This window comes from Hesperophylax consimilis, chromosome 1 (genome assembly GCF_061612785.1).
Source record: "Hesperophylax consimilis isolate HC1 chromosome 1, BYU_Hcon_1.0, whole genome shotgun sequence".
Taxonomy (NCBI): Eukaryota; Metazoa; Arthropoda; class Insecta; order Trichoptera; family Limnephilidae; genus Hesperophylax; species Hesperophylax consimilis.
This window is the reverse complement of record NC_142836.1, coordinates 41,619,806-41,634,930: the sequence shown is the minus strand read 5'-3', so window position 1 is coordinate 41,634,930 and position 15,125 is coordinate 41,619,806. Positions and strand designations below refer to the sequence as shown.

The 15,125-nt window shown below is 36.2% G+C and overlaps 1 protein-coding gene across 1 annotated transcript in view; it reads left to right on the top strand.

Moving 5' to 3' along the window:
• gsb (paired box protein gooseberry) overlaps positions 1 to 14,721 on the top strand; it is a 33,004-nt gene extending 18,283 nt beyond the window's left edge. Inside the window, exons 6-8 of the mRNA XM_089631508.1 lie at positions 11,132 to 11,331; positions 11,996 to 12,366; positions 14,601 to 14,721. Of these exons, the coding sequence (XP_089487634.1) occupies positions 11,132 to 11,331; positions 11,996 to 12,366; positions 14,601 to 14,721 (692 nt within the window). The remainder of the gene's footprint in view (positions 1 to 11,131; positions 11,332 to 11,995; positions 12,367 to 14,600) is intronic.
• Positions 14,722 to 15,125: the final 404 nt, after the last annotated feature.

Below are 15,125 nucleotides of genomic sequence, written 5' to 3'. Positions count from 1 at the left end.
AATCATTGAAGACAACATTAGCGACTCTCAAACGAAAATTTGAAACAGAAAATCATTTTATTTTTAAAATTATCGATGCACAACCCTTTAGAGACATAGAGAGTTTTAACTCCTGCATACCTTGACATATTTTACCTGTACCCCCCTAACCGTCCAATTACTTAGGCCTAAATACACTTTATTTAATCTGCCCGCCGTCCAACCACCATCTTTAGGTCTCATTAATCCACGTTTTTCCGAAAAAGTTGTACCAAATAGGAACTTTGCAGACATTCTACATAACATAAGAACATACATTTTTACCAACACACCACTTGAGTCCTCCAATCCATCGAAATTTCCCGTTTCTCAAGGTGTCAAGTGTCAAGTGCAAAGTAGTGTCAACGCGTCCGCAGCCCGGCCAATCGGTCCCCTGCCGCGGTAATCCCGGAATACCGCCCCGGAATCCCGGCCACACTCTTCCGGAATCGATGGCCGCTCGCGTCTCGCGTCTCAATATATCATAGCCGGGCGGCGATCAAAGGGCGCGCACGGCTTTGCATGAAATTGATGGGTATAAAAATGAAATTAGTCCAGAAAGGTGTTATTATCCCGCCGTGCGCCCGCGGCCACAGCGGGCCCGTACACCGCACAGTACGGCCTACAATACCCTACCACTAGCCACACCGTACCCAGTTCGTAGCCCGTTTTTACCCCGTCCATGCCCCGTCAGTGCCCCATTCTTAGCTACTTCGTGTGCGTGGCGACAGCCAGTGGCGCTGATGATCGCAACTTTGATTCATGCCGCAACGTAAAATCGAAGAAAGCACATATTGAAAAAAATCATGCTTCAAAGGACTTAAATAATTTATATAATGCGTGTATAATGTGAATTGTTTTGAAGAAAGGTGATAAATTTCTGACGGAACGAAACATCGTTAACTTTCTATGTTGTTATTGAATTGGTTTGTTTATCAAATGCCTATCTACATAATTTTATTGTCAATACACAAAGCACGAAGTATCAAACCAAGAAATGGATTTTTTGATGTCACCAACGTGATTGAGTGTATATTTATAACCTTTCCTCGCTTCTTCCACAAATAATGTAAATTAGATGCATCATCTCGTTGTCACTAACGCGGATCCGTGTATTTTTTATATTCGCTGATACACAGTGTTACGTATTATGGCATTTTACGAACCCTCCTTCAGAAAATGATGATATTATAATGGAAATTACTAATCTTTCATAAGACTTTCGTTAAGGGTATTGTTTTAAGTACCTTACGTATTATGTGAAAAGGAAGGAGGAATGCAATAGACATATAAATGTTCCCTAAATTTTCATTCATAATTTTTGATTTTAAAAGCTATCTAAAACCGCACATTACAACACGGTTCCAACTGGCTACAACGTCATTATGACGTAGAAGTTGCCATTGGTTGGTAAGACGGTTGGCATCAACGTTGCCCACCGTAAAATCAACGCCGCCATATTCATGAATAAATTCGAACGGTTCCATGCTAACTCAACACAGTGACTATTCGACACACCTTTAAAAAGTGATATAAAGAAAAATGTGAAAAAAAGTGATATAAAAAGTGACTATTCAACATACCTTTAAAAATGATAAAAAAAAACCTAACCTAACCTACTTCACCCAGTTAATTGCTGACTTATTAAAATCCTGTTAAAAACGTGATTCCTAACAAACTGTTAGTACATTCAAAATGTGTGAATACTTGTTCATACAGCTGCGTTTATATTAGAATTTTTATGAACCTCGTGTTCCGAAATTCCCATAACACATTCGTGTTTTACTGATAGTTTGTTAGGAAACCTGCTAATTCACTGGTTAAATTAGCAATATTTTATGAGTAAGTTATCTCCTTGCACCACCCCTTAAAATCTGAAATCGGGTGGCGTCACCAGTCACCAGTCACCACGAGCCTCCCATGTCTGCCGCCCCAGTACCACCCAGTCTACCCACCGAGCAATGAGCACCAAGCAGTGAAGTATCGTGCAATGGGTGTAGGATGCAGCGAGTATCGCCTTACCAGTTATTAGTTGTTACCTCGCGCTGCACGTGTGTGAGTAATCTGCCAGTTTACGTGGAAATAACACAATGTAAATTGCACGCGTTAACACCGCAAAACCTCGTATCTCCATGATCTTGGACTTACGATTATCGACAGAAATCTACAAGATTTTGGGATTACGATTATATTCAAATATAATTTTTAAAAGTTTAATTAAGAATGAAGGATTTAGCATGCAAACAACAAATAATTTATTCAACGATCTCAAATTTGACACTCCTCTCTCCGTTTACTGGGAATTCAATTTGAATTGAAATCCGTGTGCTCACTGCCATCGTGAAATTTGCACACCGTTTAATATTTGTTTTTTACGTTCAATACGAAGTCTTGTTTTAACCTGAAAATTTACTGTTCATCCGTAAATTTGCTTACGTTCCGGATCCGCTTCAAGATGGTGGCCGTGTACTACCTTTTCATCCCGCCAGAGTTCGCATAATCGTGCTTTCTACAGTGAGCTGTCAAATTGGAATTATCAATGTTATAGTACCTACCTACCGGTCTGAAGAATGTTTGAATTGTATAATTCCTTATATGAAAAAATGATACGTAAAATATTTATGGTTTATAACTAAGCTGATGGGTATTTAAGTACCTACTTACAAATATAGAGGATTTTTTTGTTTTAATTATTTTATTAATAATAAAAACTTAGAAACATCATTTTTGGACTCTCGTGATAGTTCACAGACCTATCATGAGCTACGAAGCTTTGTAAATATGGAAAAATAAGACGGTATGCTATTTGGTCCACGACGTGTACTCAGGTACTAGGTAACTTATTCACAAATAAAAAAATAATTTAAACTACCAAACATTTCTATAATTGAATTCTATCTTTCTAAATCCGTTGAATTTTTTTAAAATTAATAATAATTTACGCAAAACGTTATTGATTATTGACACCTTACAGTACAAATTAAGCAATTTATTTTGTATTAGTTTCACAATTTAATAATGTCATCTTGTAAGAATTTTATTAAACCAGTTGCTTAGTTATGCAACTTCTATCACGAATCTTCATATGTGTGCGTGTGTGTGAAGTCAAAGAGCATTTTGCATACATTTATTGTTTCCCATCATCGCCTGTGTTTATCACAATGATGAAAATGATGAAATGAGATGTTCCTGGAGCCTTCATCCGTGCCGCGGTGCATGGCACACCTATTCATCAAGCGATGAAACCTCGCGGCACCGACAACGGGCACCGGGCACCGGCCTGCATCGGGCAGCGGGCACCGGGCACCGACCTGCATCGATCAAAATAGTCAGGGATGGGGAGTGGCAACCTCAACACCCAAGGGGCTCAAGTCCAATATGACCGGCTTAGTGATTACCTGACTTGCACGTTATGCTTGTGGGAACTTTGCAAACTATGGAAATAAAGTTAAAAATTTCTCAGAAAGAATAAAAAAACTTGAAAAAAAATCAATATACAGAATTTTCTTTTGGTTTGATTCTGGATTCAATCTTTCTACCAGGGAACTGAAGTTGACAACGACAGATCGGGTGGGTCCGACATTTATTTCGTATACTAACTGCTGAAATGTCATCCGATTTCAGAGAAATTCGTTTATATCTTAATTTCCGCTTCCAGGATTTGCATTCATTGTTTACCGAAAACAAAAGTGAAATTAAAAAAGAAGCGTTTAAAAATAATGTCAATGTTTCTGATTTGAATATTTTTTAGGACAGGTTGTTTCATAGAATTTGAAAAATTTATCAAATGTTGATTATCACGTTTTGTGAATGTTATTTTATATTATTATATCATTACTGACCAGTTGTTTCACAAAACTGAAATAATAACAGAACTTGAAAATCAAAATTAATATTTGATGAATTGTTCAAATTCTATGAACCAACCTGTCCTAAAAATAAGATGTTTAAATTCTCGTCTTAATTGACGTTTTTCGGTCAGTCTGCGTTTGATTAAATTTTGATTACCGTTATGATTGAGAGTCTAATCAAAGACTGGTCAAACAATCCAAATTATAATTTGGCAAAATGCTGACTTGTTGAACCCTTCGAATGACAAAGTTCGAATAAACCATAGACATATGAATATTAGTAGACCTGCCCTAAGTGATTAAAAGCGTATTATCCCCACTCCCCATACCGGTTCCATTGAGCCGGCTGGGCTCGCGTACGGCCTCAAGTGACATTTGAAAACGTGACGTCATCATTCTTGTGCGAACTATGGTCGAGGCATCATCGGTTCATTTTACGAAATAACACGGCAAAATGTTTACTTGTACTATGAAAACTGGTAAAAATAGATGCGAAAAAAGAGAATAAACCCAATTGTCGTATTACATTCCATATATAAGCATTATTTTACTTTATTTTAAGCATATTCACATCGTATAATATGAATCAGTTGTTACTATCACATCGAGAAACGTCTGGACGCGAAACACAAAGCTGGTTGGTTGCTGGGAAGTAAATTATGAACATTTATAAAAGTGTCTTAACTAAATACTCTGAAACTAACTACGACTCTGAATATAGAAGCTGCCTTACTTTGCCGAATTTGGACTTCGCAAATTTGTTCATAACGTGGCGAGTAATTTGCGCTCCCATGTAAAAATGTCTATTCATTCAAAGCAGATTTTACTTTTAAGAAGTAAATGGTGATATTATAATGCGAGATGCCTATTTACTGTCAGATTGATTTATTGACGAATCACAGTCATCTTCACTCCCTTCGTTCTTCAACAGTTGATTTTACCCCTCGCCTTTATCTTCTCGTCTATTAATTCCTATGTCTGTGGAATAAACTATGAATGAATGGGTTTCGAACAACTAGGCCTAAATGTCTTTACAATTTTGAAATACTGTCATTAAATGACTTCTTGCACCAAAAAAGCAACAAAGTGCATTGAAGAAGCGTGCAATAAAATCATTGGAGCATTCGGTTAGTTTTATTTGCCTTAACTGTGGGAAATTGCGAAAATAGTTATAAATGCTCAATTACCGAAAGTTGTTGCAATTTTACTGTTTCTTTTTATAAAAAAACACAATTTTACCACTTAAAAAAGTTTCCGTCTGAAATGAAATTGAAAACTGAATACATCTTAACTATAAAAGTGAAATTTTTTCTTTATGTTCTGCTTAAAATCTTGACATACCTAGGTATGACGGTATGGTATATTAATCAATCAATCATTTGCAAGCAAATAACTAAATTCCATTTTTATATGAAGTCTCAATTATGATGAATATATGAAAATTGATTGCTTTTTTTTAAATTCGTTTATTTAACAAAGGTTGTCAAATCTTCAAAGATGATATTTGATCATCTGCACTAAGGGCCGGTTGTTTCATGCGTTGTGTGGCTAAGCGATGCAGTTTGAAAGTCACAAGCGATAGGATGTGACTATCTCTTGATCAGACAAATGGTTTTGGGAACGTTACTGAATTTACCATAGATTTAAACTACCGTTTTAGCTATACCGCGGTTAAGACAACCGGCACAAAGGAGTTTGTCTTCTTTAAAGTGGATTCTACAATAATTAGTGATATTGTATCTGTAACAAAATAATACGTGCGCAGAGCAGAAAGCGATGGCGGCTATCCCAAGAATAACAATATCAGACATTATGAAATTACATCAAAAGTGCGCAACTTCAGAATGATTACCAGCCATTGTTTTGTCACAAAGGTATATTGCAAAATGATGAATTGATACAACGGACATCAAAGCGATACTGCAGCCTTCAAAATAGACGGTTCTATCTCACATTTCGCCTAATATAGACGTGAATGTTCTCTTCAAGCGTTGTGATTTAAACTTAATTTGATGGACGCGGAACGATGTAAATCTGATTTTGCTAAAATGTGGGAAGATTTCGTGTACATTGCGTGTGGTCTATTAAAGATTGTTACAGTCACAATTTGTAGGTCTCATACTGTTAGGACGGGTTGTTTCACGGAATTTGAACAATTTCGTTGATTTCGGGTTCTATGAAGATTCTAATCAAGTCATATTATTGTATCGTTACTGGCCAATTGCTTCACAGTAATATCAGAACTTGAATAGAACCTTAATTGAACTTGAAAATCATCTTTGAAGTTTGATGAATTGTTCAAATTCTGTGAGGAATAAATTGTGTCAAAATATTTTTACTTACTTACAGGTTCGGATATTTGAAACCCGTCACAAATTTGTCGACATTTAAACGATCTCCGTTAAGCGCTGATTCTCGGCCCGTTTCAGCCGTAGAGCATTACCTACAGTATGATCGCTATGCTTAAGTGATGTACTTTTGATCAAACGCTAAAACAGGCCGAGAATAAACTTTTAACGGGGATCACACAAAAGTTAAATAACATAAACGAGGCTAATCGCCGATTTGATGTAGGTTGAAACAACCCAATCTAAAGTTTATATTTTTTACCAAAACTTGTAAATGCATTTTATTTTATGAATGACTGTTTGCTTTTTTCAATAATGGCTAGGTTACTTCGTTTTTCCATTTCAGTTTATTATTTAATCAAAAAGTTCTATATTTTTAATGAAAAAACCGAAAAATATCTGCAATTCATTATTGCCATAAACATTAGCTTACAATAAAAAGTATATACCTTTTCATTTCCGCAATAAGCGGCCGAGCAAAAGACTCTAATTTTGAACAATTTCCAATTGGCTGCATCGGCTCTTTCGGCGGCAGAGGCTATTGAAATCTGTAATGTAATCGAAACTCATCACCAACCAAAATAACAACAAAAAATGGCGTCAGGCCGTTGTTGTCAAAGTGCCGAATCATCGCCGGTGAATTAAAAAGCGGAGGTGTGAATGAGATACCGGGCGGATGCGGGTGTGGGGCGGTCAGGTAGAGGGGTGGCTGTGCTCTGTGAACCATGAGCCATGAGCTGGACACGTGAACAACGCCTGGTGCCTGGTGCTTTGTGCCTGCAACCTGGTGCATAGTGCCTGATGCCTAGTGAACCAGAAAAGTACTGAAGAATCAAGAAAACAATCGTTTTCCGTTTCATTATTTTCATCAAAGACACAAATAACAGGAGTATCTGGACGAGACAACGTATGAATGTGAATAAATTTTAATTTTAATTTTAATATAGGAGACTTTTTTAGCTTGACTGTATTTAACATGTATATATTTATATTTTATGTATAAGCTGTTTGTCTCTTACCTTTACCAATAAATATATAAATATAAATAAAGCAAGTAGTATGTACCAAGACAAAGTTGTATCCACTGTCTTCCTCTTAAGAAAAAATGAATGATTGTAAATTTCAATAAATATAATAAAAATCTTTAACATGAAGCAAAACGTCTGCGTCGAAGAAAAAGTACATAACTCGTGTTCTATGAAATCTGGCGTCAATATTTTTTACCAGTTTATTTTGTGTAGAATTCATAAATTAAAAAAAATATTTATATTCCGATGTATCATTTTAATCATGAGCTAAAGAGCTTTCAAATAACCATTAAAAATCCAAAAAAAATCATTAACATTTTAAATAAATTAATCTCAAACATCGATCAAAATAACAGATTAGTATCAAAGAGTATGATAATTCCGAAGCACCTAACATAAAAAAGCCCACAAGTATAATAATACCATAATGACGGTTGATTCGAAGGTAGGCCGGGTACTGGGTAGGTGGTGAACTCTCTAGAACTTTGTTTTTCCGCAAATGCCTTGAATTCCAACAGGGCAGACATTCATATTAACCCAATGATTAGTGTTTGTATCTAATGCCTATATCATTAGCTACTGTTAGTAATAACCGCCGACAGAATCGTGATCCACGATTTGTACTTTAGCATAATAATAGCGAACCTAAATAATTGCCATCAAGTGTACAGCCGAAATGTTTTATACAGTACAGAGGGTTTGGGTTTATTTAGCACAGCGGTATATTAATGCATATGATAATAGGTAACTATATTTTATGCAAAAATACTACTAGACACTAGTTACTACTTAACACCTGGTTTCGCCAGAGATTTAATCGAGAAGTGTGGAATAAACGATTATTTCGAGACTTTGAATCTCATGATCGATATGTCATAACGAACTGAAATTCACGTAAAAAATCTACACAGAAAAAGCTGTGCAAATTTTTATTTTTTATTTTTTTATTTATTTATAATGTTTTACAAAAAACATGGTAAGTAACACATTATTCCCAATGAGTTGAGATAAAACTCATTACGGGAAGTACAGACACATAAAATACATTTTACAAGGATATTACACTTTTAAAAAAAATACAACATATTGAAAAGGAAAAGAAAAATAAATAAAAAATGAAAAATACATTGTTAAGAATAGAGATTTTAAAAATACTGAGAGACATCTATACACATGAAACATAGTAAACCAACATATTAAAGCGAGCGAAAATTCATTGGTTTAAAAACATTTTCAGGAAATAATTTCATGACACTAGACCGCAACGTTCGTGAGTTATTGCTTATTATTTAAATAAGATAACGGTTTTTGTTTTTATCGTATAATTATGTAAGTTTTAATATTTTTTTATAATTATGGGTAGGTACCTAGGTATTTACTTATTATTAATAATTATAGGTATCTACCTAGGTATCTACTTATTATTAATAAATATGGGTAGGTACCTAGGTATCTATTTATTATTAATAATTATGGGTAGGTACCTAGGTATTTACTTATTATTAATAATTATCGGTAGATACCTAGGTATCTACTTATTATTAATAAATATGGGTAGGTACCTAGGTATCTATTTATTATTAATAATTATGGGTAGGTACCTAGGTATCTATTTATTATTAATAATTATGGGTAGGTACCTATGTATCTACTAATTATTATTTTTTATGAATGAAAAAGGTGTTTCGATTTACGATCGTATAAAGCTACACTTATTTGAACGTTACAATGATTGCTAATAATTAATAATACACCTGGGAACAGGTGTTGTGTGAAAAGGCTTGTTAAGTGGTAAACGTAAAACGCACTAAAATTGGCTAGTGTCTAGAATAAATATATACAATTTTTAGAATTCATTTATACCTATACAACTTTTTTTACTATTACACTTATATTTTAGTTATATACCGGATATGATGGATGTTTATTAACACTGAAGTGACTTATTAACAATACAGTTTTATTTAAAAAAAAAAAACTTGATTGGATGCCTACTGTCGATGTGTGTTGGTTTTTCAAAGTGTTTTCAAATTTCATTACGCCGAAGCGTATCAACGCTCTCGGCTACCGTAAGACAGGTACCTACTCAACATAATAGAATAGAGCTGCGTATAATCAAAAAATGAATTCGGTAGCCGCGTTACATCACCATCAATGTATTTTTTTGTCGCTTGTATCTACAGGTGAGTGTGCTGTTATTTGATACAGGTATTCGTTTTCACAGCGAACACAAAGGCGTATTTGTCAATGGAAACAAAATCGAATTCACCATATTGATTTGACTACGCGGCGACAGTCAATTTAAATGATCACTGAGTTACACCAAATTAACAGCTGACTCAATAAATTCACGTTTTTTCCCGAAAGTGTTTGAAATGCTTTCATTAAATTGCGAACCTGACGGTAAAGGAAACCTAGTTTCGCAAATGTACTAGATTTCACCAAGTATTTCGCGATAGTAACATATATTATTCTTGGCGTATGCTAGGAACAAGTTTAACCTCTCTTTTCTGGTGCTGTCAACTGTGTTGACATCGTCTCTTAAAAAAATCTTAAAAAATATCTATGTCGATAAATATACCCTCCGAATAGAATTATTCTCTTCAAATATTAAATTCTCTTCAAATAGAAGAAAAAAAACTACACATTCTAGATAGTAAAATGAAACATCTTTCTACTAATTGGTGTAGGTAATTGGAAGAATAATCACAATAATAATAATAATAATTGGATGACTTGTATAGCGCCGTTTTTGTGCAAAATCACCTCAAGGGCGCTGTAGAAACTTATAATATATTTCTACAGTGACCTATGTTATTACTTAACTATTTATGGAGAAAATATACAGTACAATACTTACCTGGTAGGTCACTTGAGATTAAAAATTAATTAACATTATCTAATTGTTTATTGGCGAAATTTAGATACAGGATTTAGGACTTAAGGACTTAATTGAAAAAAAAATAGCTCATCTTCTACTAACAAAAGTAAAGAGGAGCTAATCATATGGCTTAATCCAGTCCCTCCTAAATTGTTTAATAGAAATATGAGGAAGGGCACACATTACGATGAACAAATACTACGGAATATATAAAAAAACTTCAATTATAACCTGTATACCACAACGACAAAACCGTTCCAAGAAATGATCATTTTGAGAATTACTTAATTATACGTATATAACATATGCGTTTAAATCTATATTTTGTAAAGAGTGGATTTATACAGTCTTAACACAAAATTTATAAAATCCTCCCAAGAACACGAACACTTTACAAGACAACATAATAAATTTTACACTAATCCTGAAGAGGTAAATAAGGATAGGCCATGAGGGTGTACACATTTACAATCTCCTTCTCTCTAACTGTTTGAAACCTTTAAAGTACGAATATGCGTACCACAAAAGTAATCAAATGGAACCTTGCGTATTCGAAAATAAATTCGGTAGCACCACTAAATCACATTCAATAGGTTTTTGTTGTTGACGCCGCAGGTGTGCTTTGATTTGACATGTTCCCTCACTCAATATCTGTTTTTATCATCGCGGGTTCACTTTGATTCTTTGACGCCGAACCTTTTCATCGGTTTCACGGCGTCAATACTCGGAATGCATATTGATTTAAGTATTTATTTCCTCATTTATCAAAGTAATCGACAACAAATATGATTGAAAAGTGAACGATCATTGTGTATGTACTCGCCATGGTTTTTTAATAATTAAATTTTGATTGCTTGCAACTATAAACGTGATAAAAATCGTCACATATACGAGGCTGTTCGCTACCTGACAACCGTATATAGAAACTGGAAATTCAATTAATATCTGCTGTTAAAAATAATATTTAGTGTTTTTTTTCTATAATGACCATTTATTTGTTCTCAGGTACGTCTTCGTGTGATGAATCAGACACAGAATCCGAGCCAGGAATCACCCTGAAGAGGAAGCAGCGCCGGTCCAGGACTACCTTCAGTGGAGACCAGCTCGATGCCCTGGAGAGGGCCTTTACCAGGACCCAGTACCCTGACGTATACACCAGGGAAGAACTAGCCCAAAAGACTAAACTAACAGAAGCCAGAGTTCAGGTAATTTATTTCAATGAATCTTGAGATTAGAAACACATTATTATGTGGATGTTCTACAAGTGGTTACGTCTTTTCATATCAGTCCATCAACTACTGGGTGGTATTACGCTTAGATAACTTGATCAGTTTACTTACCACATTAAGTCTACCTACTTAAAATTTCTTAACACATTAATATTCTGCCGAAACAGTAAACAGTAGGAATGATTCGTTGATAACCGACACAGAAGCCACAAAGGATGATAGATAGAATCATTAGCCTAAGGAATGAGAACAGATTGAATTGAAACAGATAAAGAAGTGCTACTGTATAATGAAATGGCGTTTTATCATTTGATTGCATCGGAGCCTAGTGCCTAGTATTTACTTCTGTACATTCACGGCTACCGAGATACTATTATAATACAAGTTTATTATGCTATTCAAGACACAGCACTTGAAATCGTTATATGGAGTATTTTTAGATACATTGTCCATCATATCATCTTCCAGGTCCTCGTAAGCCTCGTGACATCCAACAATAGACATAGGACTTCCTCAAATTACTCCAATTTTGCCTGTTATTGATTTTCTCGATTTACCGAAGCTTGCAAAAGATGAAACATCCAAATATACCCTTTCACTCAATCGTAACTCAAGATACTAATGATAATTTGGTTTTCAGGTGTGGTTCTCCAACAGACGCGCGCGTCTCCGCAAGCAGCTCAACTCGCAGCAGCTCAGCGCATTCAACCCCATGTCCCTCCAGCCTTCCTTCCCCGCCCAGCAGCTGGAGTCCGCCCCCGCCCCCGCTAGTACCTTCTCGCAGGGCTGCTGGCCGCCGCAGGGCTACTCCTGCCCGCAGCAGCCGCAGCTGGCGCCCCAGACTGGGTACGCTCCCTCGGCTTACGCGGAGCCCGCCCTGAGCAGCAGCCCGCCCTACTACGGGCTGGGCGGGCCGGGCGAGCACGCCGCCCCCAGCTGGCCCCCGCGCACCGCCAACCCCGCCGCCCAGAACAAGCTTCCCGAGGTGTCTGCCTGGCCGGATAATTACGGGTGAGTTGTCTCTCTGTACTTCCAAACCTATTCATCAAACAACTAGTTCAAACCCCCATCCTGCTCGCAGAAGCTTCCGCCCACTAATTCTCCAGTGCGAAGTACAAAAGTCCTCATTCTACATCGGCTTCCTTTGCTATTAACAGACCTGTGATGCCTACGTTTATCTCCAAGTGGATTTCTCCAGCCGGGATTAACGCCGCATTTCTTTGGGACGCACAATGATTAAAGCCTTAAATTGATAACTACAATTATTAGTGGCCAACATATGATTAGATCGCCGGTGGAGGCGGTTAATCTAGTTTCCACGGGCTTTTTTACGTCTAGTAATAATTGTTCAATTTGGAGGAGTCAGTGGCTTTATAGCGCTCTATTACGGAAAATCTGCCGTTTGCAATTATATTATACACGTTACACTATATTGGTTGCCCATACCGAACTATCGTAAATCATTTTCGCACACATCGCATCGATTTAATTTAAATATGCGAATAACGCTAGGTTTTTTATAACTAATTTACGAAATATTCTTATACAAACTTTATGTTTTATTAGATATCCATTAAACAAAAGCCTTTGAAAAAAGCCGTGTGTGATAGTAAAAAAACGCTGTTTTGCAAAAATATTAATATTTAAAAATGCTTGAATCACCGTCTCGCTGCCATGTAAAGGTAGTTATACCATCTCAAACACAATTAATTGATCTGTTTTATATGCAAGATTGATGTCTTTATGTCTATTATTTAAGGCACTTAAAAGTAAGCTAGTTTTTTGTGAGATTCGCGGTGTTCAGACCCCCCTGCGATTTACCGCGAGGGGATGCATTATCTGCTATCTACCGCGTGGTATTTGATCAGGCTATCAATTCATCTGTGTGTTTAGAAGGAGTGTAATACAAGACATAAACTAATCACAATGGAAGCGACAGTAGAGGCAGTCACGGCGGCCAGTTGGACTAGCAGCGCTCACAGCACTCACAGCGCAGAGCTCAGAGCTCGCCGCTCGCGGCGCTTGGGGCAGCCGTTTTGTTTTTTCCTTTTATTAAGTCAGTCAGCCGCTAATCAATTAAATGCTAAACAACACCACCAACAATTTAATAAACAGAGCGGAATCCGGTTATGCGTGATGTATATAATATTTATATTTAGCTGTAATTGCGGGCTTCTCGGCAACGCTTTATTAAGCACTATTGCGAAGGCAATTGATACAAGCGCGCATTAAAAACGTATCGGAAAAATAAGTAATTTGTTTGAAACGTCGAATTATTTTTAATTCATAGTGAATATATTGAGATTCGGGCACAGCTTGCGCACTATGATTTATCTGAGTAACACATTAAATCAATCTTTTGGGAAGTGGATACATACCTACCTATCGATTTCGATCCTAGAAAAGTGTACCTATTCAAAATGATTAAGGCAAACTTTACACGAGCGGTACGCCTTTAGATCATAAACCATCACAACTTAATTATAGTTATATTTAAGTGGAAATACAATACATCAGAACTATATAAATAGTATTAGAAACGATCATGGTAGTTGGTATTTAACCCTTCCAGCGCCATGCTAATGTTTTTGCGGGTGCCGTTTGATTGCGGTACGGGTAGGCACTGTGGGTGTGTTAGAACCGGAGAGCTCTGGACGATGGGCTACCCGGTAATGAATGGTTTTCAAGTCGGTAGCGTGATAATTATCCAAATAATCGATGTATTGAATTTATTCAGCCGCTTTGGCCGCAACTGCCCGCCGTCAAATGGTAATACCACCTGACGCCTGAACATTCAACAGCTGAATTGAATATCATCTCCGGAACTACAAAGTTGCAAGTTCTAAGGCGACAAGGGTCATAACAAACACGTTAGACAAGTTGTTTTAATGATTATGATTGAATCATAATCGCTATTTACTCTTCCAACTGGTCAGTATGGCCGCATGTAATGGAACAGAGATCAAATAATACGCGATTTCAACTAATTACAAATTTTATCAAAAATCTTAACGATAAACCAGAAATTCAATTAAAACAGAAAGCAACAAAAACTTTCAAAAAATGAGCTCTAGCGTTATGAAATTTAAAAAAAAAATCGGTGTGTACGCAGCCATTTTCAACCGTCTTGAGCAGTATAACTTTGAAATATGAATTTGACTGTCATAGAAAAAAACGACGTATTTTTTGGACAATTTATAATTTTAACTATATTATGCTAATGTTTTTTTTCTTGTTGTTCACAGATCATTTCTATCTATGAATCCAACACATTACGGATCACACGCACACTCCCCCGGCGAGGCTAAGTCCGGATATCCATACATCGGCCAACTGGGAGGAATGGAGATGAGCCGAGTGCACTAGTATCCACTATTCCCAACATAATCACTGCCAAAGGCTTAGCGATAAAATTATAAAACCACCCTTCATCAAAATTTTCGTCTAATAGAACTTTTTAATACCCATCAAAAAAGATTAGTGCCTTTAAAATTTTTGACTAAAGTAACATCTCAATTATTAAGGGCTGTGTTTATTGAAATCTTTTTACTTTACAAGTATATAATGTAGAGGCCTCTACAGTTTGACTTACTTACATAACTTACAGTGATTTAATTATGGGGTATTATGCCGTGTTGCGCTACATCCTTCATTAGCCAACGTTTCGGACAACATTACAGTGTCCATATTCAAGGCTGATGCGATCATATAACGGGCAGAGGTAATATTTGGGTATTATGCCGTGTTGCGCTACCTCTTTCTCAAGCCAA